Here is a 27,124-nt window from a genome sequence, read left to right on the forward strand (position 1 = left end):
GCCAGCGTGCTCTGTGTCGTCTCTGTGTCGCCAGCGTGCTCTGTGTCGTCTCTGTGTCGCCAGCGTGCTCTGTGTCGTCTCTGTGTCGCCAGCGTGCGCTGTGTCGCCAGCGTGCGCTGTGTCGCCAGCGTGCGCTGTGTCGTCAGCGTGCGCTGTGTCGTCAGCGTGCGCTGTGTCGTCAACGTCAGCGTCTGTGTCGTCAGCGTGCGCTGTGTCGTCAGCGTGCGCTGTGTCGTCAGCGTGCGCTGTGTCGTAGCGTGCGCTGTGTCGTAGCGTGCTCTGTGTCGTCAGCGTGCTCTGTGTCGTCAGCGTGCTCTGTGTCGTCAGCGTGCTCTGTGTCGTCTCTGTGTCGTCAGCGTGCTCTGTGTCGTCTCTGTGTCGCCAGCGTGCTCTGTGTCGCCAGCGTGCTCTGTGTCGCCAGCGTGCTCTGTGTCGCCAGCGTGCTCTGTGTCGCCAGCGTGCTCTGTGTCGCCAGCGTGCTCTGTGTCGCCAGCGTGCAGCTGTGTCGCCAGCGTGCGCTGTGTCGCCAGCGTGCGCTGTGTCGCCAGCGTGCGCTGTGTCGCCAGCGTGCGCTGTGTCGCCAGTGTGCGCTGTGTCGCCAGTGTGCGCTGTGTCGCCAGCGTGCATCGTCTCACCGCGCCTGACAGAGTCCGTCCCCTGTGCTTCCTTGTCCCCCGGCCCACCCTCATCAGACAGTGGAGGGTACGTCCTTTCCTGTGGAGTCCGGAGCAGTGGGTCTCGATCTCCCCTCTACAGTGGAGCACTATTTCTGGACTCAGAGAGAAATCCTCTATCAGCATCCTACGGTACTCCAACATCTCCCCCTGGCAGTCCTCAGACACTGTACGACCTGGGGAGAGAGGAGGGGATAGGTTAGAGAGGCATTCAGACCAGCATCCTGGGGAGACCTGGGGAGACAGGAGGGGATAGGGTTGAGAGGCATTCAGACCAGCATCCTGGGGAGACCTGGGGAGAGAGGAGGGGATAGGTTAGAGAGGCATTCAGACCAGCATCCTGGGGAGACCTGGGGAGACCTGGGGAGAGAGGAGGGGATAGGGTTGAGAGGCATTCAGACCAGCATCCTGGGGAGACCTGGGGAGAGAGGAGGGGATAGGGTTGAGAGGCATTCAGACCAGCATCCTGGGGAGACCTGGGGAGAGAGGAGGGGATAGGGTTGAGAGGCATTCAGACCAGCATCCTGGGGAGACCTGGGAGGAGTACGACCTGGGAGGAGTACGACCTGGGAGGAGTACGACCTGGTTAGAGAGACATTCAGAAAGTATTCAGACTCCTTCACGTTTTCCACATTTTATGTTCCCATCAATCTACCCACAATACCCCATAATGACACACCGAAAACAGATTTTTAGAAATTAAAAAACAGAAATGTCTTATTTACATAGGTATTCAGACTCTTTGCTCTGAGACTTGAAATTGATCATCCTTGAGCTGTTTCTACAACTTTATTGGAGTCCACCTGTGGTAAATTCAATTGATTGGACATGATTTAGAAAGACACACACCTGTCTATATGAGGTCCCACAGTTTTTTAAATTGTTTATTTATCCGTTATTTTACCAAGTAAGTTGACTGAGAACACGTTCTCATTTGTAGCAACGACCTGGGGAATAGTTACAGGGGAGAGGAGGGGGATGAATGAGCCAATTGTAAACTGGGGATTATTAGGTGACCATGATGGTTTGAGGGCCAGATTGGGAATTTAGCCAGGACACCGGGGTTAACACCCCTACTCTTACGATAAGTGCCATGGGATCTTTAATGACCTCAGAGTCAGGACACCCGTTTTAACGTCCCATCCGAAAGACTGCACCCTACACAGGGCAGTGTCCTGGGGCATTGGGATATTTTTTTTAGACCAGAGGAAAGAGTGCCTCCTACTGGCCCTCCAACACCACTTCAGTTGACAGTGCATGTCAGAGCAAAATCCAAGCCTTGAGGTCGAAGGAATTGTCCCTAGAGCTCTGGGACAGGATTGTGTCGAGGCACAGATCATGGGAAGGGTACCAAAACATTTCTGCAGCATTGAAGGTTCCCAAGGACACAGTGGCCTCCATCATTCTTAAATGGAAGAAGTTTGGAACCACCCAGACTCTTCCTAGAGCTGGCCGCCCAGCCAAAATGAGTAATCGGGGAGAAGGGCCTTGGTCAGGGAGGTGACCAAGCAACTGATGGTCGCTCTGACAGAGCTCCAGAGTTCCTCTGTGGAGATGGGAGAATCTTCTAGAAGGACAACCATCTCTGCAGCACTCCACCAATCAGACCTTTACAGTAGAGTGGCCAGACGGAAGGCACATGACAGCTCGCTTGGAGTTTGCCAAAAGGGACCTAAAGGGCTTTCAGACCATGAGAAACAAGATCCTCTGCTCTGATGAAACCAAGATTGAAATATTTGGCCTGACTGCCAAGAGTAAAACATGGTGGTGGCAGTATCATGCTGTGGGGATGTTTTTCAGTGGCAGGGACTCGGAGACTAGTCAGGATCGAGGGAAAGACGAATGGAGCAAAGTACAGAGATCCTTGATGAAAACCTGCTCCAAAGCGCTCAGGTCCTCAGACTGGGGCGGAGGTTCACCTTCCAACAGCACAACAACCCTAAGCACACAGCCAAGAAAACTCAGGAGTGGCTTCAAGACTAGTCTCTGAATGTGCAGCGACGCTCCCCATCCAACCTGACAGAGCTTGAGAGGATCTGCAAAGAAGAATGGGAGAAACTCCCCAGATACAGGTGTACCAAGCTTGTAGCGTCATACCCAAGAAGACTGGAGGCTGTAATCGCTGCCAAAGGTGCTTCAACAAAGTACTGAGTAAAGGGTCTGAATGTCTAAAAACCTGTATTGGGTTAAAAATCATAATTTATTTTTGAATAAGTCTGTAATGTAACAAAATACAGAAGGAGTCAAGGTGTCTGAATACTTTTCAAATGCTCTGTAAATGAGGGGTGATAAACGCCATAAATGAACATGATTTTTTATATATATATATATATATATATATATATTTTTTTTTTTTTACTTAAATGTGTAAATGTGTTATTATTTGGACCATTCAACCATGAATAATAGTGCGTTTTATTTTGTGAAGTGGTTTCTTGCATCAAACAGTCACCTTGTCTGAAGGACAAGTGGATAAACAGGTCAAACCCTGCATGTCTCATGGAATGTAGGCCTACACTAAACTCCCTGTATCGGCTGCAACTGTCGGCTGAATGATCGAACAGCTATTTCCATGTTAAAGTGTTATGGGATGCATTTTCTCCATTGTTTTTGATGGTAGGCCACTCTGGTAGGCCTAGATTATGATCAAATAGCCACAGTAGCCTACTTGGCCACTGTTAAAACTGTAACTTAAAGCGGCTCCAGCCTCAGTGTTCACAGTAAACCTGTAACTTAAAGCAGGTACCGCCTCAGTGTTCACAGTAAACCTGTAACTTAAAGCAGGTACCGCCTCAGTGTTCACAGTAAACCTGTAACTTAAAGCAGGTACCGCCTCAGTGTTCACAGTAAAACTGTAACTTAAAGCAGGTACAGCCTCAGTGTTCACAGTAAAACTGTAACTTAAAGCAGGTACAGTTTCAGTGTTCACAGTAAACCTGTAACTTAAAGCAGGTACAGTCTCAGTGTTCACAGTAAACCTGTAACTTAAAGCAGGTACAGCCTCAGTGTTCACAGTAAACCTGTAACTTAAAGCAGGTACAGCCTCAGTGTTCACAGTAAAACTATAACTTACAGCAGGTACAGCCTCAGTGTTCACAGTAAACCTGTAACTTAAAGCAGGTACAGCCTCGGTGTTCACAGTAAAACTGTAACTTAAAGCAGGTACCGCCTCAGTGTTCACAGTAAAACTGTAACTTAGTGGGTACAGCCTCAGTGTTCACAGTAAAACTGTAGCAGGTACAGCCTCGGTGTTCACAGTAAAACTGTAGCAGGTACAGCCTCAGTGTTCACAGTAAAACTGTAGCAGGTACAGCCTCAGTGTTCACAGTAAAACTGTAGCAGGTACAGCCTCAGTGTTCACAGTAAACGCACGCTGGAAGTTGCACAGCATTTTCACAACGTTCACATTTGAGCTCAGCAGACCTGAAATGTACTAACTGAAAAAGTTGTGGTTCGTGTGTTTTCTATACAGGCATTATAACCCCCAGGGGTCCTGTTAATACATTGGCTATTATATTGTGGAGTGAATTCCATTAACGCAGCTGTTAGGAACTGAATTAAATCAGACACTTCGTATCGTTACACAAACAATAAAAATATATATTCTTAAATACACACGTTCAAGTCACACCTTCAAGTATCAACCCTCAAACATTAACCATTGAATGTATGGCATTTATCACCCCTCATACACATGTACACACATTCAACAGTTAATGTATGGCATTTATCACCCCTCATACCTCATACACATGCATTTATCACCCTCATACATGTACACACATTCAACAGTTAATGTATGGCATTTATCACCCTCATACACATGTACACACATTCAACAGTTAATGTATGGCATTTATCACCCTCATACACATGTACACACATTCAACAGTTAATGTATGGCATTTATCACCCCTCATACACATGTATACACATTCAACAGTTAATGTATGGCATTTATCACCCCTCATACACATGTACACACATTCAACAGTTAATGTATGGCATTTATCACCCTCATACACATGTATACACATTCAACAGTTAAATGGCATTTATCACCCCTCATACACATGTACACACATTCAACAGTTAATGTATGGCATTTATCACCCCTCATACACATGTACACACACACGCTCTCTCCTCCACCCACCCCTGTGTACAGCAGACTCCAGGCATAGCAGCAGATATGATAGTCGTGCCTCTCTAGCGCGGGGCATGTTGGTGTCCAGGTTACAGCGGTGCTTCCTGAGGTCAGCCCTGCAGGCCTTGGTCAGAGAGTAGCTAACCTTGTAGTCCTGGGTTATCAGCTTCTGACGCGTGGTCAGGGCCTCTCGACACTGAGGGAGGGGAGGGGAGGGAGGGAGGGAGGGGAGACAGAGAAGTTTTAGTCATTGTCACATGAAAAGAGAGCTTTTACACACGTCCAAATATGGCATAGGAGCTAAAAAAAATGACAGCTTGGGAAAGAAAATGTCTGCTCACTGTTGGCCGCCCTTTAATAAAGCCTTAAGTTCAACACCCAACCACTGTTGGCCGCCCCTTTAATGACCCTTTAATAAAGCCTGTAGTTCAACACCCAACCACTGTTGGCCACCCCTTTAATAAAGCCTTTAATAAAGCCTGTAGTTCAACACCCAACCACTGTTGGCCGCCCCTTTAATAAAGCCTTTAGTTCAACACCCAACCACTGTTGGCCGCCCCTTTAATGACCCTTTAATAAAGCCTGTAGTTCAACACCCAACCACTGTTGGCCGCCCCTTTAATGACCCTTTAATAAAGCCTGTAGTTCAACACCCAACCACTGTTGGCCGCCCCTTTAATAAAGCCTTTAGTTCAACACCCAACCACTGTTGGCCGCCCCTTTAATGACCCTTTAATAAAGCCTGTAGTTCAACACCCAACCACTGTTGGCCGCCCCTTTAATAAAGCCTTTTTCAACACCCAACCACTGTTGGCAGACGCCTTTAATGACCCTTTAATAAAGCCTGTAGTTCAACACCCAACCACTGTTGGCCGCCCCTTTAATAAAGCCTTTAGTTCAACACCCAACCACTGTTGGCCCCTTTAATGACCCTTTAATAAAGCCTGTAGTTCAACACCCAACCACTGTTGGCCGCCCCTTGAATGACACTTTAATAAAGCCTGTAGTTCAACATCCAACCACTAAAAGCTTCATCAAAGCTGTTGACAGCATGTAGCTTCATTCTTATTCTCAGTCCTGACCACAAATCTCCCTCTCTCCCAGCCTAACACAGTACTGTGGGTTTGTCTACGCAGTGACTGTGCCGGAATATTTTGGACTAGAAATTAGAGGTCAACCGATTAAATCGGAATGGCCGATTAATTAGTGCCAATTTCATAAATCGGAAATCGGTATTATATATATATTTTTTACATCTTTATTTAACCAGGCAAGTCAGTTAAGAACAAATTCTTATTTTCAATGAATGCCTAGGAACAGTGGGTTAACTGCCTTGTTCAGGGGAACAGTGGGTTAACTGCCTTGTTCAGGGAACAGTGGGTTAACTGCCTTGTTCAGGGGAACAGTGGGTTAACTGCCTTGTTCAGGGGAACAGTTGTTCAGGGGAACAGTGGGTTAACTGCCTTGTTCAGGGGAACAGTGGGTTAACTGCCTTGTTCAGGGGAACAGTGGGTTAACTGCCTTGTTCACTGCCTTGTTCAGGGGAACAGTGGGTTAACTGCCTTGTTCAGGGGAACAGTGGGTTAACTGCCTTGTTCAGGGGCAGAACAACAGATTTTTACCTTGTCAGCTCTGGGATTCAACTTTACAGTTAACTAGTCCAACGCTCTAACCACCTGCCTCTCATTGCACTCCACAAAGAGCCTGCCTGTTATGTGAATGCAGTAGAAGCCAAGGTAATTTGCTAGCTAGCATTAAACTTAACTTATGAAAAACAATCATAATCACTAGTTAACCTAGTAATGTCATCAACTATGTGTAGTTATCTAGCGTGTCCTGCGTTGCATATAATCGATGAAACGCTGGGGGATGATTTAACAAAAGCGCATTTGCGGAAAAAAAAGCACAATCGTTGGAAGACTGTACCCAACCATAAACACCCCAATGCCTTTCTTAAAATCAATACACAGAAGTATATATTTTTAAACCTGCATATGTAGCTAAAAGAAATCCAGGTTAGCAGGCAATATTAACCAGGTGAAATTGTGTCACTTCTCTTGCGTTAATTGCACGCAGAGTCAGGGTATATGCAACAGTTTGGGCTGCCTGGCTCGTTGCGAACTAATTTGCCAGAATTTTACGTAATTATGACATAACATTGAAGGTTGTACAATGTAACAGCAATATTTAGACTTATGGATGCCATCCATTAGATAAAATACCGAATGGTTCCGTATTTCACTGAAAGAATAAACGTTTAGTTTTTTTCGAAATGATTCGACCATATTAATGACCTAAGGCTCATATTTCTGTGTGTTATTATGTTATAATTAAGTCTATGATTTGATAGAGCAGTCTGACTGAGCGATGGTAGGCAGCAGCAGACTCGTAAGCATTCATTCAAACAGCACTTTCATGCGTTTTGCCAGAAGCTCTTCGCAAGCACAGCGCTGTTTATGACTTCAAGCCTATCAGCCTAATGGCTGGTGTAACCGATGTGAAATGGCTAGCGAGTTAGCGGGGTGCGTGCTAATAGCGTTTCAAACGTCACTCGCTCTGAGACTTAGAGTAGTTATTCCCCTCGGCTTTTGTGGAGCGATGGGTAACGCTGTTTCGAGGGTGGCTGTTGTCGATGTGTTCCTGGTTCGAGCCCGGGTAGGAGCGAGGAGAGGGATGGAAGCTATACTGTTACACTGGCAATACTAAAGTGCCTATAAGAACATCCAATAGTCAAAGGTATATGAAATACAAATGGTATATAGGGAAATAGTCCTATAATTCCTATAATGACTACAACCTAAAACCTCTTACCTGGGAATATTGAAGACTCATGTTAAAAGGAACCACCAGCTTTCATATGTTCTCATGTTCTGAGCAAGGAACTTAAACGTTAGCTTTCTTACATGGCACATATTGCACTTTTACTTTCTTCTCCAACACTTTGTTTTTGCATTATTTAAACCACATTGAACATGTTTCATTATTTGAGGCCAAATATATTTTTATTGATGTATTATATGTAGTTAAAATAAGTGTTCTGTAGCTCAGTTGGTAGAGCATGGCGCTTGTAACGCCAGGGTAGTGGGTTCGATTCCCGGGACCACCCATACGTAGAATGTATGCACACATGACTGTAAGTCTTTGGATAAAAGCGTCTGCTAAATGGCATATATTATTATTATTATTATTATTGTTGTAAATAAAATAAATACAAGTTCGGCCGATTAATCGGTATCGGCTTTTTTTTGGATCCCCCAATAATCGGTATCGGCTTTTTTTGGATCCTCCAATAATCGGTATCGGCCTTTTTTTGATCCTCCAATAATCGGTATCGGCGTTGAAAAATCATAAAATCGGTCGACCTCTACTAGAAATGCAATATGTTTGTATGTAGTGTATATAATAAAAAATATACATGTTGATATAAATCGTCTGCACGTCTCCATCAGTGGTTTTCTCCATACCTTCTCAGACATGGCCTCCTCAAACTTGTGGCTGAAGAGACACTTGTAGACCTTGCCCTCTCCTGCTTGGGTCTGGAAGAACAGAGAAACAGAGGCCGGTCAACATCCTCAGTAACCCGGAGAACAGAGACCAGTCACTGTCCTCAGTAACCCGAAGAAGAACAGAGACCAGTCACTGTCCTCAGTAACCCGAAGAAGAACAGAGACCAGTCACTGTCCTCAGTAACCCGAGCAACAGAGACCAGTCACTGTCCTCAGTAACCCGAGCAACAGAGACCAGTCACTGTCCTCAGTAACCCGAAGAACAGAGACCAGTCAACGTCCTCAGTAACCCGAAGAACAGAGACCAGTCACTGTCCTCAGTAACCCGAACAACAGAGACCAGTCACTGTCCTCAGTAACCCGAACAACACAGAGACCAGTCACTGTCCATAGTAACCCGAAGAAAAGAGACCAGTCACTGTCCATAGTAACCCGAAGAAAAGAGACCAGTCACTGTCCATAGTAACCTGAAGAAGAACAGAGACCAGTCACTGTCCTCAGTAACCCGAACAACAGAGACCAGTCAATGTCCTCAGTAACCCAGAGCACAGAGACCAGTCACTGTCCTCAGTAACCCGGACAACAGAGACCAGTCACTGTCCTCAGTAACTTGAAGAAGAACAGCAACCAGTCACTGTCCTCAGTAACCCGAACAACAGAGACCAGTCACTGTCCTCAGTAACCGAAGAACAGAGACCAGTCAACGTCCTCAGTAACCTAAAGAACAGAGACCAGTCAACGTCCTCAGTAACCTAAAGAACAGAGACCAGTCAACGTCCTCAGTAACCGAAGAACAGAGACCAGTCAACGTCCTCAGTAACCCGAGCAACAGAGACCAGTCACTGTCCTCAGTAACCTGCATCAGGTAATTGTCATTTGGGAGACCGTTATGTAAGGCAAGATGAGCAGCGTACGTTTTCACAGAAGCGTTCTCGGTCCTCTCGGCAGGAGAAGTACAGGAATCTGTCCAGGTGGAAGTCGTCTGACGACAGCTCCGCTACGCGCATGATGCTCTTCTTACACTCCTCTCTGATTGGATGAGCCTGGTCCTGTTGCTCCGCCTCTCGGACTAAGGCTTTCTCCAGACACGCTATGACCTCACCCTGTGAATGGATGTCCTGGGGGTGGGGGGGGGGGTAGTGAGGTAAGGGGGAGGGAGGGGAGGGGTCAGAGTGAGGGTGGGAGCAGAGGGAGAGAGGAGCAGAGAAAGTGTTCCAATTGGTTATACTTAAACTCAGTAACAGCACCAGGCCTCACCCTACTACAATCTGAAGTCTAATGTCTACTGTTTGTTGATGATCTGGTGCTTCTGTCACCAATCAAGGAGGACCTAGAGCAGCACCTAGATCTTCGATACAAATTCTGACAAACTCCAAGCATTGATTAGGAAAGAATGGGCTGCCATCAGTCAGGATGTGGCCCAGAAGTTAATTGACAGCATGTCAGGGCAGATTGCAGAGGTCTTGAAAAAGAAGGGTCAACACTGCAAATATTGACTCTTTGCATCAACTTCATATACAGTGGGGCAAAAAAGTATTTAGTCAGCCACCAATTGTGCAAGTTCTCCCACTTAAAAAGATGAGAGGCCTGTAATTTTCATCATAGGTACACTTCAACTATGACAGACAAAATTAGAAAAATATCCAGAAAATCACATTGTAGGATTTTTAATGAATTTATTTGCAAATTATGGTGGAAAATAAGCATTTGGTCAATAACAAAAGTTTATCTCAATACGTTTTCTGTAAGAGAGGCTCTCAAGAGAAGACAGGCTATGTGCAACACTACCCACTGGTTAGAGAAGACAGGCTATGTGCACACTACCCACAAAATGAGATGGAAACTGAGCTGCACTCAAATGTATGACCATACCAGAGACACATATTTCCCTCAGATTACACAGATCCACAAATAATTCAAAAAACAAAGTCCCACCTCGATAAAGTCCCATATCTATTAAAGGGCCAACGTCCCACCTTGATAAAGTCCCATATCTATTAAAGGGCCAACGTCCCACCTTGATAAAGTCCCATATCTATTAAAAAGGGCCAATCAGTGAACAACAAACCCCATCGGTAATCCAACCTGTATTGATCTGCATTGTCCTCCCACACGATAAATCCTTCAGTACAGACCAGTCACTGTCCTCAGTAACCCGGAGAACAACAGAGACCAGTCACTGTCCTCAGTAACCCGGAGCACAACAGAGACCAGTCACTGTCCTCAGTAACCCGGAGCACAACAGAGACCAGTCACTGTCCTCAGTAACCCGGAGCACAACAGAGACCAGTCACTGTCCTCAGTAACCCGGAGCACAACAGAGACCAGTCACTGTCCTCAGTAACCCGGAGCACAACAGAGACCAGTCACTGTCCTCAGTAACCCGGAGCACAACAGAGACCAGTCACTGTCCTCAGTAACCCGGAGCACAACAGAGACCAGTCACTGTCCTCAGTAACCCGGAGCACAACAGAGACCAGTCACTGTCCTCAGTAACCCGGAGCACAACAGAGACCAGTCACTGTCCTCAGTAACCCGGAGCACAACAGAGACCAGTCACTGTCCTCAGTAACCCGGAGAACAACAGAGACCAGTCACTGTCCTCAGTAACCCGGAGAACAACAGAGACCAGTCACTGTCCTCAGTAACCCGGAGAACAACAGAGACCAGTCACTGTCCTCAGTAACCCGGAGAACAACAGAGACCAGCCACTGTCCTCAGTAACCCGGAGAACAACAGAGACCAGCCACTGTCCTCAGTAACCCGGAGAACAGAGACCAGCCACTGTCCTCAGTAACCCGGAGAACAGAGACCAGTCACTGTCCTCAGTAACCCGGAGAACAGAGACCAGTCACTGTCCTCAGTAACCCGGAGAACAGAGACCAGTCACTGTCCTCAGTAACCTGGAGAACAGAGACCAGTCACTAGACAACTCAGAGAGATAACGGTGCCTCAGCCTTCCTCCCTGTGAGTATCACTACAACACACCCTCCCATCTCACCTTCTCTCCAACGTTGATGCTTCCACAGCGTAGCGTGTTGATGTCCTCTCTACACTTGTCCATGAAGCCACAGATGAGTCTGTAGTCTGAGAAGACGATAGAGGTCATCTTGGTGATGTACTGGTGACACTGGTACTCTGTGATGTTACCACGGTGATCCACCAGGCAGGACACCAGGTAACCCTTACCACGCTCCTCCTCCGAACACTCCTTAATCTGAGGGGGGGGCAGAGGTGAAATACACACTCCTTAATCTGAGGGGGGCAGAGGTGAAATACACACTCCTTAATCTGAGGGGGGCAGAGGTGAAATACACACTCCTTAATCTGAGGGGGGGCAGAGGTGAAATACACACTCCTTAATCTGAGGGGGGCAGAGGTAAAATACACACTCCTTAATCTGAGGGGGGCAGAGGTGAAATACACACTCCTTAATCTGAGGGGGGCAGAGGTGAAATACACACTCCTTAATCTGAGGGGGGGGGGCAGAGGTGAAATACACACTCCTTAATCTGAGGGGGGGAGGCAGAGGTGAAATACACACTCCTTAATCTGGGGGAGGCAGAGGTGAAATACACACTCCTTAATCTGAGGGGGCAGAGGTGAAATACACACTCCTTAATCTGAGGGGGCAGAGGTGAAATACACACTCCTTAATCTGAGGGGGCAGAGGTGAAATACACACTCCTTAATCTGGGGGCGACAGAGGTGAAATACACACTCCTTAGAATACAACACACACCACTAAGGTGAAGTTAAACAGACGTTGTTAATAGGATTGAACAGTAGGATAGGTTTTAGAGGAGTTAAACCTGTAACAAGATGTGTTTTAAATGATTGGATGAAGTTCTATCGTCTCTATGACAACCTGTCCTTTGAAAACATCCAGTAGAAGAGAAGGAAAAGCTGACTAGATGACCTGGCTAGATGGGATGACCTGACTAGATGACCTGGCTAGATGGGATGACCTGACTAGATGACCTGGCTAGATGGGATGACCTGACTAGATGACCTGGCTAGATGGGATGACCTGGCTAGATGACCTGGCTAGATGGGATGACCTGGCTAGATGACCTGGCTAGATGGGATGACCTGGCTAGATGACCTGGCTAGATGGGATGACCTGGCTAGATGACCTGGCTAGATGGGATGACCTGGCTAGATGACCTGGCTAGATGACCTGGCTAGATGACCTGGCTAGATGAGATGACCTGGCTAGATGACCTGGCTAGATGGGATGACCTGGCTAGATGACCTGGCTAGATGGGATGACCTGGCTAGATGACCTGGCTAGATGGGATGACCTGGCTAGATGACCTGGCTAGATGGGATGACCTGGCTAGATGGGTTGACCTGGCTAGATGGGTTGACCTGGCTAGATGGGTTGACCTGGCTAGATGGGTTGACCTGGCTAGATGGGTTGGCCTGGCTAGATGGGTTGACCTGGCCTGGCTAGATGGGTTGACCTGACCTGGCTAGATGGGATGACCTGGCTAGATGGGATGACCTGGCTAGATGGGATGACCTGGCTAGATGGGATGGCCTGGCCTGGCTAGATGGGATGGCCTGGCCTGGCTAGATGGGATGGCCTGGCCTGGCTAGATGGGATGGCCTGGCCTGGCTAGATGGGATGGCCTGGCCTGGCTAGATGGGATGGCCTGGCCTGGCTAGATGGGATGGCCTGGCCTGGCTAGATGGGATGGCCTGGCCTGGCTAGATGGGATGGCCTGGCCTGGCTAGATGGGATGGCCTGGCCTGGCTAGATGGGATGGCCTGGCCTGGCTAGATGGGATGGCCTGGCCTGGCTAGATGGGATGGCCTGGCCTGGCTAGATGGGATGGCCTGGCCTGGCTAGATGGGATGGCCTGGCCTGGCTAGATGGGATGGCCTGGCCTGGCTAGATGGGATGGCCTGGCCTGGCTAGATGGGATGGCCTGGCCTGGCTAGATGGGATGGCCTGGCCTGGCTAGATGGGATGGCCTGGCCTGGCTAGATGGGATGGCCTGGCCTGGCTAGATGGGATGGCCTGGCCTGGCTAGATGGGATGGCCTGGCCTGGCTAGATGGGATGGCCTGGCCTGGCTAGATGGGATGGCCTGGCCTGGCTAGATGAGATGACCTGGCTAGATGAGATGGCCTGGCTAGATGAGATGGCCTGGCTAGATGAGATGGCCTGGCTAGATGAGATGGCCTGGCTAGAGTAGATGGCCTGGCTGAGTAGATGGCCTGGCTGAGTAGATGGCCTGGCTGAGTAGATGGCCTGGCTGAGTAGATGGCCTGGCTGAGTAGATGGCCTGGCTGAGTAGATGGCCTGGCTGAGTAGATGGCCTGGCTGAGTAGATGGCCTGGCTGAGTAGATGGCCTGGCTGTAGATGGCCTGGCTGAGTAGATGGCCTGGCTGAGTAGATGGCCTGGCTGAGTAGATGGCCTGGCTGAGTAGATGGCCTGGCTGAGTAGATGGCCTGGCTGAGTAGATGGCCTGGCTGAGTAGGTGACCTGGCTGAGTAGGTGACCTGGCTGAGTAGGTGACCTGGCTGAGTAGGTGACCTGGCTAGGTGACCTGGCTGAGAAGTAAAGGCTGAGTAGATGGCCTGAGTAGATGGCCTGGCTAGGTGGCCTGGCTCGGTGGCCTGGCTCGGTGGACTGGCTGAGAAGGAAAGGCTGAGTAGGTGGCCTGGCTAGGTGGCCTGGCTAGGGGGCCTGGCTGAGAAGATGACCTGGTTAGATGACCTGGCTAGGTGGCCTGGCTGAGAAGGAAAGGCTGTGTAGATGGCTAGGTGACCTGGCTAGATGGCCTGGCTAGAAGACCCCTGGCAGTAACCGTCTCTTTAATAATGTGGGGGGATTGAAGGCCCTGGTAGTAACCGTCTCTTTAATAATGTGGGGGGATTGAATGCCCCTGGTAGTAACCGTCTCTTTAACAATGTGGGGGGATTGAAGGCCCCTGGCAGTAACAGTAAGAGCCGGTCCATACAGACTCATTGTGATGGAAAACCCACTGTCTCCTTACTAGGGCCACTGGGGATGCAGAGCCTGTGGCCCTACAGGGGACAGGTGGTGCCCACAGTCCCTACAGGTGACAGGTAGTGCCCACAGTCCCTACAGGTGACAGGTAGTGCCCACAGTCCCTACAGGTGACAGGTAGTGCCCACAGTCCCTACAGGTGACATTTAGTGCCCACAGTCCCTACGGTGTGTGTGTGACTAACCTCAGTGATAGTACTCCTGCAGATCTCCATGGCCACAGTCCCTACGGTGTGTGTGTGTGACTAACCTCAGTGATAGTACTCTTGCAGATCTCCATGGCCACAGTCCCTACGGTGTGTGTGTGTGTGTGTGTGTGTGTGTGTGTGTGTGTGTGTGTGTGTGTGTGTGTGTGTGTGTGTGAGAGAGAGTAACCTCAGTGATAGTACTCTTGCAGATCTCCATGGCCACAGTCCCTACGGTGTGTGTGTGTGTGACTAACCTCAGTGATAGTACTCCTGCAGATCTCCATGGCCACAGTCCCTACGGTGTGTGTGTGTGTGTGTGTGTGTGTGTGTGTGTGTGTGTGTGTGACTAACCTCAGTGATAGTACTCTTGCAGATCTCCATGGCCACAGTCCCTACGGTGTGTGTGTGTGTGTGTGTGTGTGTGTGTGTGTGTGTGTGTGTGTGTGTGTGTGTGTGTGTGTGTGTGTGTGAGAGAGAGTAACCTCAGTGATAGTACTCTTGCAGATCTCCATGGCCACAGTCCCTACGGTGTGTGTGTGTGTGTGTGTGTGTGTGTGTGTGTGTGTGTGTGAGAGAGAGTAACCTCAGTGATAGTACTCTTGCAGATCTCCATGGCCACAGTCCCTACGGTGTGTGTGTGTGTGTGTGTGTGTGTGTGTGTGTGTGTGTGTGTGTGTGTGTGTGTGTGTGTGTGTGTGTGTGTGTCGAACCTCAGTGATAGTACTCTTGCAGATCTCCATGGCGACAGACTCAAACTTGGGATCCATTGTCAGGTTCAGCTTGTAGTTCCATAGCAACTGGAGGGAAGAAGGAGAGAGACCATGAGACACACAGACAGACAGACAGACAGACAGACAGAGACCATGAGACACACAGAGACAGAGAGAGACCATGAGACACACAGAGACAGAGAGAGACCATGAGACACACAGAGACAGAGAGAGACCATGAGACACACAGAGACAGAGAGAGACCATGAGACACACAGAGACCATGAGACACACAGACAGACAGACAGAGACCATGAGACACACAGACAGACAGACAGAGACCATGAGACACACAGACAGACAGACAGACAGAGACCATGAGACACACAGAGACAGACCATGAGACACACAGACAGACACACACAGAGAGAGACCATGAGACACACAGACAGACACACACAGAGAGAGACCATGAGACACACAGACAGACACACACAGAGACCATGAGACACACAGACAGACACAGACAGAGACCATGAGACACACAGACAGACACAGACAGAGACCATGAGACACACAGACAGACACAGACAGAGAGAGACCATGAGACACACAGACAGACAGAGAGAGACCATGAGACACACAGACAGACAGACAGAGAGAGACCATGAGACACACACAGACAGAGAGAGACCATGAGACACACACAGACAGAGAGAGACCATGAGACACACAGACAGACACAGACAGAGAGAGACCATGAGACACACAGACAGACAGACAGAGAGAGACCATGAGACACACACAGACAGACAGAGAGAGACCATGAGACACACACAGACAGACAGAGAGAGACCATGAGACACACACAGACAGAGAGAGACCATGAGACACACAGACAGACACAGACAGAGAGAGACCATGAGACACACAGACAGACACAGACAGAGAGAGACCATGAGACACACAGACAGACACAGACAGAGAGAGACCATGAGACACACAGACAGACACAGACAGACAGAGACCATGAGACACACAGACAGACACAGACAGAGAGAGACCATGAGACACACAGACAGACACAGACAGAGAAAGACGGGGGGGGGGTGAAAGAGTCACTAGCCGTCTGCTATCCCTACCATGAGACGGGGGGAGGGGGTGAAAGAGTCACTAGCCGTCTGCTATCCCTACCATGAGACGGGGGGAGGGGGTGAAAGAGTCACTAGCCGTCTGCTATCCCTACCATGAGACAGGGGAGGGGGTGAAAGAATCACTAGCCATCTGCTATCCCTACAATGAGACAGGGGGTGGGGGTGAAAGAGTCACTAGCCATCTGCTTTCCCTACCATGACACGGGGGGTGAAAGAGTCACTAGCCGTCTGCTATCCCTACCATGACACGGGGGGGGTATAGCCTAGTGGGGCGGCAGCGTAGCCTAGTGGTTAGAGCGTTGGACTAGTAACCGGAAGGTTGTGAGTAACCGGAAGGTTGCGAGTTCAAACCCCTGAGCTGACAAGGTCTGTCGTTCTGCCCCTGAACAGGCAGTTAAACCCACTGTTCCCAGGCCGTCATTGAAAATAAGAATATGTTCTTAACTGACTTGCCTGGTTAAATAAAGGTAAAAATTAAAAATAATAATAATCTCCAGACCCAAAACACCCCGCGTCTCCAGACCCAAAACACCCCGCGTCTCCAGACCCAAAACACCCCGCGTCTCCAGACCCAAAACACCCCGCATCTCCAGACCCAAAACACCCCGCATCTCCAGACCCAAAACACCCCCGCATCTCCAGACCCAAAACACCCCCGCATCTCCAGACCCAAAACACCCCCGCATCTCCAGACCCAAAACACCCCCGCATCTCCAGACCCAAAACACCCCTTCTGTTATGTTAGTCTAAAATAGATTCAATGAAACGTGTTGCTCATCAATCTACACACAATACGCCATAATAAAGTGACAACAGGTTTTTAGAAACGTTTGCATCTGAATTAGAAATAAAAAACAAACTGAGTCGAGGTTAAAAGACAGCTAACGGTGCTTCAACAACTTCTATACATTTGCACAAACTTCTAAAAATCTGTTTTTTTCTTTGTCATTATGGGGTATTGTGATGTCATTATGGGGTATTGTGATGTCATTATGGGGTATTGTGATGTCATTATGGGGTATTGTGATGTCATTATGGGGTATTGTGTGTAGATTTGAGGGGGATGAGGGGGCGGGACTATTTAATCCATAAGTCTAACGTAACAAAATGTGGAGAAAGTCAAGGGGTCTGAATAGTTCCTGTAGATTGACTGAGGGATAACAACCACAAGAACTGTAGTGATCCTATTAACAACCACAACGAACTGTAGTGATCCATTAACATCTAGCAACCACAACGAACTGTAGTGATCCTATTAACAACCACAACGAATTGTAGTGATCCTATTAACATCTAGCAGCCACAACGAACTGTAGTGATCCTATTAACATCTAGCAGCCACAACGAACTGTAGTGATCCTATTAACATCTAGCAACCACAACGAACTGTAGTGATCCTATTAACATCTAGCAGCCACAACGAACTGTAGTGATCCTATTAACATCTAGCAGCCACAACGAACTGTAGTGATCCTATTAACAACCACAACGAACTGTAGTGATCCTATTAACAACCACAACGAACTGTAGTGATCCTATTAACAACCACAACGAACTGTAGTGATCCTATTAACAACCACCACAACGAACTGTAGTGATCCTATTAACAACCACAACGAACTGTAGTGATCCTATTAACATCTAGCAACCACAACGAACTGTAGTGATCCTATTAACAACCACAACGAACTGTAGTGATCCTATTAACAACCACAACAAACTGTAGTGATCCTATTAACGTCTAGCAGCCACAACGAACTGTAGTGATCCTATTAACATCTAGCAACCACAACGAACTGTAGTGATCCTATTAACAACCACAACGAACTGTAGTGATCCTATTAACAACGTCTAGCATTAACAACCACAACGAACTGTAGTGATCCTATTAACAACCACAACGAACTGTAGTGATCCTATTAACAACCACAACGAACTGTAGTGATCCTATTAACATCTAGCAGCCACAACGAACTGTAGTGATCCTATTAACATCTAGCAGCCACAACGAACTGTAGTGATCCTATTAACATCTAGCAGCCACAACGAACTGTAGTGATCCTATTAACAACCACAACGAACTGTAGTGATCCTATTAACATCTAGAAGCCACAACTTGGAAGAGTGATCCTCTTTTCAAATCATACGATCTCCACATTGACTGAACTACACTTCCGGAGGTGAGGTCTTCTCCTGCCATGTGAAAATGCCGTCACCTCCGGAGGGGAAACTGTGTCAAGATGAGGAGAGAGAGAGAAGAGAGAGAGAGAGAGGTCTTCTCCTGCCAGAGAGAGAGCGAGGAAGGAGAGAGAGAGGGGGCGAGAGAGAGAGAGAGAGGGGGCGAGAGAGAGAGAGAGAGGGAAAGAAGAGAGAGGGCGAGAGAGAGAGAGAGAGGGGCGAAAGAGAGAGAGGGGCGAAAGAGAGAGAGAGAGGGCGAGAGAGAGAGAGGAGCACTTACATGGTTGCAGTCGACAGCAATCTCGGTTTCCTGGAAAGAGAGAAACACAGGTATTAGACTCAAGATCAAGACGCTTTTTACTCAGTCTTTACAGAAGATGAGAGCACACACACACCTCCACTACTTCACCCCCGACAGGTTTTATTGAAGGCCTCTTAGTGTTACTGAGCTGGCGGTTATAAATATATGAGAACCTCCATTAGTTAGGGCTGGTGTCTGTCCTACAGAGGAACAGAGGAACCATTAGTTAGGGCTGGTGTCTGTCCTACAGAGGAACCAGAGGAACCATTAGTTTAGGGCTGGTGTCTGTCCTACAGAGGGACCATTAGTTAGGGCTGGTGTTTACAGGGCATTAGTTAGGGGTGTCTGTCCTACAGAGAACCATTGTTTAGGGCTGGTGTCTGTCCCAGAGGAACCATTGTTTAGGGCTGGTGTCTGTCCTACAGAGGAACCAGAGGAACCATTAGTTAGGGCTGGTGTCTGTCCTACAGAGGAACCAGAGGAACCATTAGTTAGGGCTGGTGTCTGTCCTACAGAGGAACCATTAGTTAGGGCTGGTGTCTGTCCTACAGAGGAACCATTGTTTAGGGCTGGTGTCTGTCCTACAGAGGAACCATTGTTTAGGGCTGGTGTCTGTCCTACAGAGGAACCATTGTTTAGGGCTGGTGTCTGTCCTACAGAGGAACCATTGTTTAGGGCTGGTGTCTGTCCTACAGAGGAACCATTGTTTAGGGCTGGTGTCTGTCCTACAGAGGAACCAGAGGAACCATTAGTTAGGGCTGGTGTCTGTCCTACAGAGGAACCAGAGGAACCATTAGTTAGGGCTGGTGTCTGTCCTACAGAGGAACCATTAGTTAGGGCTGGTGTCTGTCCTACAGAGGAACCATTGTTTAGGGCTGGTGTCTGTCCTACAGAGGAACCATTGTTTAGGGCTGGTGTCTGTCCTACAGAGGAACCATTGTTTAGGGCTGGTGTCTGTCCCAGAGGAACCATTAGTTAGGGCTGGTGTCTGTCCTACAGAGGAACCATTGTTTAGGGCTGGTGTCTGTCCTACAGAGGAACCATTGTTTAGGGCTGGTGTCTGTCCCAGAGGAACCAGAGGAACCATTAGTTAGGGCTGGTGTCTGTCCTACAGAGGAACCAGAGGAACCATTAGTTAGGGCTGGTGTCTGTCCTACAGAGGAACCATTAGTTAGGGCTGGTGTCTGAACCAGAGGAACCATTGTTTAGGGCTGGTGTCTGTCCTACAGAGGAACCATTGTTTAGGGCTGGTGTCTGTCCTACAGAGGAACCAGAGGAACCATTAGTTAGGGCTGGTGTCTGTCCTACAGAGGAACCAGAGGAACCATTAGTTAGGGCTGGTGTCTGTCCTACAGAGGAACCATTAGTTAGGGCTGGTCTGTCTAGGGCTGGTGTCTGTCCTACAGAGGAACCATTGTTTAGGGCTGGTGTCTGTCCTACAGAGGAACCATTAGTTAGGGCTGGTGTCTGTCCTACAGAGGAACCAGAGGGACCATTAGTTAGGGTTGGTGTCTGTCCTACAGAGGAACCAGAGGAACCATTAGTTAGGGCTGTGTCTGTCCTACAGAGGAACCATTAGTTAGGGCTGGTGTCTGTCCTACAGAGGAACCATTAGTTAGGGCTGGTGTCTGTCCTACAGAGGAACCAGAGGAACCATCAGTTAGGGCTGGTGTCTGTCCTACAGAGGAACCAGAGGAACCATTAGTTAGGGCTGGTGTCTGTCCTACAGAGGAACCATTAGTTAGGGCTGGTGTCTGTCCTACAGAGGAACCATTGTTTAGGGCTGGTGTCTGTCCTACAGAGGAACCATTGTTTAGGGCTGGTGTCTGTCCTACAGAGGAACCAGAGGAACCATTAGTTAGGGCTGGTGTCTGTCCTACAGAGGAACCAGAGGAACCATTAGTTAGGGCTGGTGTCTGTCCTACAGAGGAACCATTAGTTAGGGCTGGTGTCTGTCCTACAGAGGAACAGTTTAGGGCTGGTGTCTGTCCACAGAGGAACCATTGTTTAGGGCTGGTGTCTGTCCTACAGAGGAACCAGAGGAACCATTAGTTAGGGCTGGTGTCTGTCCTACAGAGGAACCAGAGGGACCATTAGTTAGGTTGGTGTCTGTCCTACAGAGGAACCAGAGGAACCATTAGTTACAGAGGAACCATTAGTTAGGGCTGGTGTCTGTCCTACATGTTAGGGCTGGTGTCTGTCCTACAGAGGAAACCAGAGGAACCATCAGTTAGGGCTGGTGCTGTACAGATGTCAGAGGAACCATTAGTTAGGGCTGGTGTCTGTCCCAGAGAGCTGAACATGTCAGTGTGTCTGACAGAGGAACCAGAGGAACCCAGAGAGCTGTGTCATGTCAGAGGTGAACCATTAGTTAGGGCTGGTGTCTGACAGAGGAACTCACCCAGAGAGCTGTACATGTCAGTGTGTTCGACAGACAGAACCTCACCCAGAGAGCTGTACATGTCAGTGTGTTAGACAGAACCTCACCCAGAGAGCTGTACTCAGTGTGTTAGACAGAACCTCACCCAGAGAGCTGTACATGTCAGTGTGTTAGACAGACAGAACCTCACCCAGAGAGCTGTACATGTCAGTGTGTTAGACAGACAGAACCTCACCCAGAGAGCTGTACATGTCAGTGTGTTAGACAGACAGAACCTCACCCAGAGAGCTGTACATGTCAGTGTGTTAGACAGAACCTCACCCAGAGAGCTGTACATGTCAGTGTGTTAGACAGAACCTCACCCAGAGAGCTGTACATGTCAGTGTGTTAGACAGAACCTCACCCAGAGAGCTGTACATGTCAGTGTGTTAGACAGACCCTCACCCAGAGAGCTGTACATGTCAGTGTGTTAGACAGACCCTCACCCAGAGAGCTGTACATGTCAGTGTGGTAGACAGACAGAACCTCACCCAGAGAGCTGTACATGTCAGTGTGGTAGACAGACAGAACCTCACCCAGAGAGCTGTACATGTCAGTGTGTTAGACAGAACCTCACCCAGAGAGCTGTACATGTCAGTGTGTTAGACAGAACCTCACCCAGAGAGCTGTCCATGTCAGTGTGGTAGACAGACAGAAATGCCATTCTAGTTCCGGTAAGACCGCTGAAGTTGTACTCTACATAACTGACGTGTTAGGTACAGTCTAGACAGACTGTCTTCATAAGCACAACAGTGTGATATTTACAGCACAACAGGGTGATATTTACAACACAACAGGGTGATATTTACAGCACAACAGTGTGATATTTACAACAGTGTGATATTTACAACAGGGTGATATTTACAGCACAACAGGATGATATTTACAACACAACAGGGTGACATTTACAACACAACAGGATGATATTTACAGCACAACAGTGTGATATTTACAGCACAACAGTGTGATATTTACAGCACAACAGTGTGATATTTACAGCACAACAGTGTGATATTTACAGCACAACAGGATGATATTTACAACACAACAGGATGATATTTACAACACAACAGTGTGATATTATTATTATTATTTATTATTATTATTACAACAGGATGATATTTACAACACAACAGCATGATATTTACAACACAACAGTGTGATATTTACAGCACAACAGTGTGATATTTACAGCACAACAGGATGATATTTACAACACAACAGTGTGATATTATTATTATTATTATTATTTATTATTATTATTACAACAGGATGATATTTACAACACAACAGCATGATATTTACAGGATGATATTTACAGCACAACAGGGTGATATTTACAACACAACAGGAAGATATTTACAGGGTGATATTTACAACAGGATGATATTTACAGCACAACAGGGTGATATTTACAACAGGATGAAATTTACAGCACAACAGGGTGATATTTACAGCACAACAGGGTGATATTTACAGCATAACATTTACAACACAACAGGGTGATATTTACAGCACAACAGGGTGATATTTACAACAGGATGATATTTACAACAGGGTGATATTTACAACAGGTGATATTTACACAACAGGATGATATTTACAACAGGGTGATATTTACAACAGGGTGATATTTACAACAGTGTGATATTTACAGCACAACAGGGTGATATTTACAGCATAACAGGATGATATTTACAACAGGGTGATATTTACAACAGTGTGATATTTACAACAGGATGATATTTACAGCATAACAGGATGATATTTACAACAGGGTGATATTTACAACAGTGTGATATTTACAACAGGATGAAATTTACAGCATAACAGGATGATATTTACAACAGGGTGATATTTACAACAGTGTGATATTTACAACAGGGTGATATTTAGGAGCATAACAGGATGATATTTACAACAGGGTGATATTTACAACAGTGATGATATTTACAACAGGATGAAATTTACAGCACAACAGTGTGATATTTTTACAACAGTGTGATATTTACAACAAGGGTGATATTTACAACAGGATGATATTTACAACAGGATGATATTTACAGCATAACAGGATGAAATTTACAGCACAACAGGATGATATTTACAGCACAACAGGGTGATATTTACAGCACAACAGGATGATATTTACAGCACAACAGGATGATATTTACAGCACAACAGGATGATATTTACAGCACAACAGGATGATATTTACAGCACAACAGGATGATATTTACAGCAGGATGATATTTACAGCATAACAGGATGATATTTACAGCACAACAGGGTGATATTTACAGCAGGATGATATTTACAGGATGATATTTACAGCACAACAGGATGATATTTACAGCACAACAGGGTGATATTTACAGCAGGATGATATTTACAGCACAACAGGGTGATATTTACAGGATGATATTTACAGCACAACAGGATGATATTTACAGGATGATATTTAAAGCAGGATGATATTTACAGGATGACATTTACAGGATGATATTTACAGATGATTTGATATTTACAGGATGATATTTACAGCACAACAGGATGATATTTACAGGATGATATTTACAGCACAACAGGGTGATATTTACAGCACAACAGGGTGATATTTACAGCAGGATGATATTTACAGCACAACAGGGTGATATTTACAGGATGATATTTACAGCACAACAGGATGATATTTACAGGATGATATTTAAAGCAGGATGATATTTACAGCAGGATGATATTTACAGCAGGGTGATATTTACAGCACAACAGGGTGATATTTACAGGGTGATATTTACAGGGTGATATTTACAGCACAACAGTGTTGTCTTCGTAACCTGTCCATTGATTATTAGTTGGTATATCTACACTGAAGCTGGGCGATGTTTGTGAAACGTCCACATGGTACCTACACCTGTCGGGATATTGGTTCAGGGATCTGTCTCCCAGGGAAACGGCCCTAACAGCAGGCAGGACAAACGGGGAGACAAGTTTCATTTACATTACATTTAAGTCATTTAGCAGACGCTCTTATCCAGAGCGACTTACAAATTGGTGCATTCACCTTATGACATCCAGTGGAACAGTCACTTTACAATAGTGCATCTAAATCTTAAAGGGGGGGGTGAGAGGGAATACTTAGTACCTATCCTATCCTAGGTACTAACCAGCTACATAATATTGTGTTTTACAGCTGACGGAAGACCGCCGGCATCGGTAGTGGCACGGTAACATGTTTTTTACAACGAAGTTGCAAGCTCCTGTCCTAAGGAATTGTTAAACGAGTGTGTTATGAAACACATTCCAGACACTGGCTCTTACTATGTTCCCATTAAGTGATTTGAACAAGAGAAATATCAGCTCGATAGCTGGGTGACAGGAGAGCGGCCATGTCAGCTGTCTGGCTGGGCTCAACACAAGGTCAGCGTAGGCTTCAGACTACACATACAACTGAACTATCTGACCGTGTAGACGGGAGACGTCCTCAACTTCAAAACGTTGTTCTCTCCATAGTTGACCTCTCTGTACTCACTACTGGTCTTGTTGTTGTTGTTATTGAATGACACGGACACACCTGAGAGACAACCAGATCAAAGCGAACCCCCAACCCAAACGCAGATCTAATTAGTCTTCAGTCACCACCCTGCATGGATTAATGACCAGGCTAAATTACAAGGCCAGATCAGGAAGCCTCTTTTCTCTTTCAGCATTTTAACCAGAACATTTGATAAAATTTACTTGAATAACAGTGTAGACGCTGTTGTGTTAACAGAATAATGGCAACTACAAACCTTTATTCTGTTTCCCAAACTGCATCTTCACTGTTCTCCAAGCAGGTCAAATATGTTTTGTGTAAATCACAGTCCTTGTGCATATAGTTACGGTGTTAAACTTTGAAATCCATGGATTTTATTTATTTTTTAATCTGAGTCTGAGCGTCATTCCAGAACAGTGGAATCGCTTCCTAATGAGACTTCTAAAAAACGGCCGTCCGTCATTCATTACCGCATTAGTCAGTTTACTGCAATGTATGCGTTTTTTTGTTGTCGTCATTAGAGACTCGTTTTAGTAATGAAATGACATTCATTGACTAAATACTATGAATAAAGCTCCTGACTGTTTCCTTCTGGAACGGTCTTTGATGAGATACAGTGGACACCAGAGGATATATCAGGCTTCTATCGCGGTGATGAAACATTGTTCAATTATTTTGCCGCTGATAAAACGGAGCTCTTTGCTTTGCATTTAATTTAGACCAATTAGCTTTGCTGTCACTGGAGAATCTGGAGCCATGTTTTACTAAGGAGAACAAGAAGACCATCGGCGATGATGTGGAATGAAGATGTGCCTTACCTGACTGTTGTCGCATTGACATGCGAAAGGCACACACACACACACACACACACACACACACACACACACACACACACACACACACACACACACACACACACACACACACACACACACACACACACACACACACGACACACAGGCAGGCACACTCGCGAACAAAACACGTCGCCACAAATCCCAAATCCCGTTTTACCTCCTTTCTGTCCTGTAAACACTCCAGGACAGCTAAATTGTTGCTCCATGTGTGTTTGGGACAAAGCCGGGTCAAGTCGTCCCGGCAGGACAGCTCCTCCGCCAGCTTCCACCCGGTAGCCCTCCGAGGCTGCGTCATGGCCGCAACAGCAGGAGCAACTGGGACGTTGTTGACTGGACCGGGCGCTCCAATAATATTAACGGGAACCGGAGGGTTTGCTGGCGGATTACTGAGTCCGTTTCCATTGCCGCTAGGTGCTTTCAATCCTTGAACGGTACACAGACAGAATGGCACTGACATCAGCAGTAAGAGTAGGTGAACACGTCCGCTCGCCGCCATCTTCGGGGAAATTATAGCGGAGCGTCTGCGTGTGCGCTTAACGTTGGCTGGTCCATAGATATACGCTAACGGTATCTAGATCCGTAATATTCCCTAACAAAAATATTCTGACGACAAAAATAAGAACACAAAATGCAGGAATGTCTATTTATTATATGGAAATATATGGTTTAGGATACAGCAACATTTCTTTGTGACATTAACACAAGCCCTGGTTTATCTGTGTCTGCGCCGATCTATTATAGTGTATAGTGCTCTCGGTCTGTAATCTACCACCTCCCATCTCTAGAATGTACCTAGAGATACACTGAGTGGACAGAATATTAGGAACACCTGCTCTTTTCATGATATAGTAGACTGGCCAGGTGAAAGCTATGCTCCCTTATTGATGTCACCTGTTAAATCCACTTCAGTCAGTGTAGATGAAGGGGAGGAGACCGGTTAAATAATGATTCCTAAGCCTTGACACAATTGAAACATGTATTGTGTATGTGGGTCCTTCAGAGGGTGAATGTTCAAGACAAAATATTTAAGGGGGGGGAAGGGGTGCAACTCAATAGTAGGAAGGTGTTCCTAATGTTTTGGACACTGTGTAACCATCGTCTTGCTCTATCATTTTGATCAAGGCCACATAAACATCTTATGAAGAGACTAAATGTATCTGAAGGCTGCTTGATTTAAAAATGAAGGGTATTTTGTCACCGTATTCAGTGTCTCTATTCTTCTGAAGTTTCAGTATTTGCGAAATAAATTATCCTTGTGAATATATCAAATACTGTGCTATTGAAACTAACACTATCAATTTGCACACAAATGAACAAAAATCTCTCTCTGAAGTCCAACCATGAAATAATATTGACATATGATAAAGTTAATTAATTCAGGTAGTCAGGCTAGTAGACTACAGGCTGGCCGTGTACCCAGATCTTTAGAACAG

At 46.8% G+C, this 27,124-nt stretch overlaps 1 protein-coding gene across 1 annotated transcript; it reads right to left on the reverse strand.

Annotated features, from left to right (window-relative positions):
- Nucleotides 1-323: 323 nt before the first annotated feature.
- Nucleotides 324-26,187, reverse strand: LOC124020935 (Golgi apparatus protein 1-like). Its single transcript, XM_046336245.1, has 8 exons — nucleotides 25,849-26,187; nucleotides 18,860-18,889; nucleotides 15,248-15,334; nucleotides 11,329-11,544; nucleotides 9,242-9,445; nucleotides 8,286-8,357; nucleotides 4,831-5,017; nucleotides 324-850 (listed from the first exon to the last, which is right to left on the reverse strand). The coding sequence occupies exons 1-8, from the start codon at nucleotides 26,185-26,187 to the stop codon at nucleotides 324-326; spliced, it is 1,662 nt and encodes a 553-aa protein (XP_046192201.1).
- Nucleotides 26,188-27,124: the final 937 nt, after the last annotated feature.

The sequence above is a fragment of the Oncorhynchus gorbuscha genome, unplaced genomic scaffold (assembly GCF_021184085.1).
Source record: "Oncorhynchus gorbuscha isolate QuinsamMale2020 ecotype Even-year unplaced genomic scaffold, OgorEven_v1.0 Un_scaffold_998, whole genome shotgun sequence".
NCBI classification, from domain to species: Eukaryota; Metazoa; Chordata; class Actinopteri; order Salmoniformes; family Salmonidae; genus Oncorhynchus; species Oncorhynchus gorbuscha.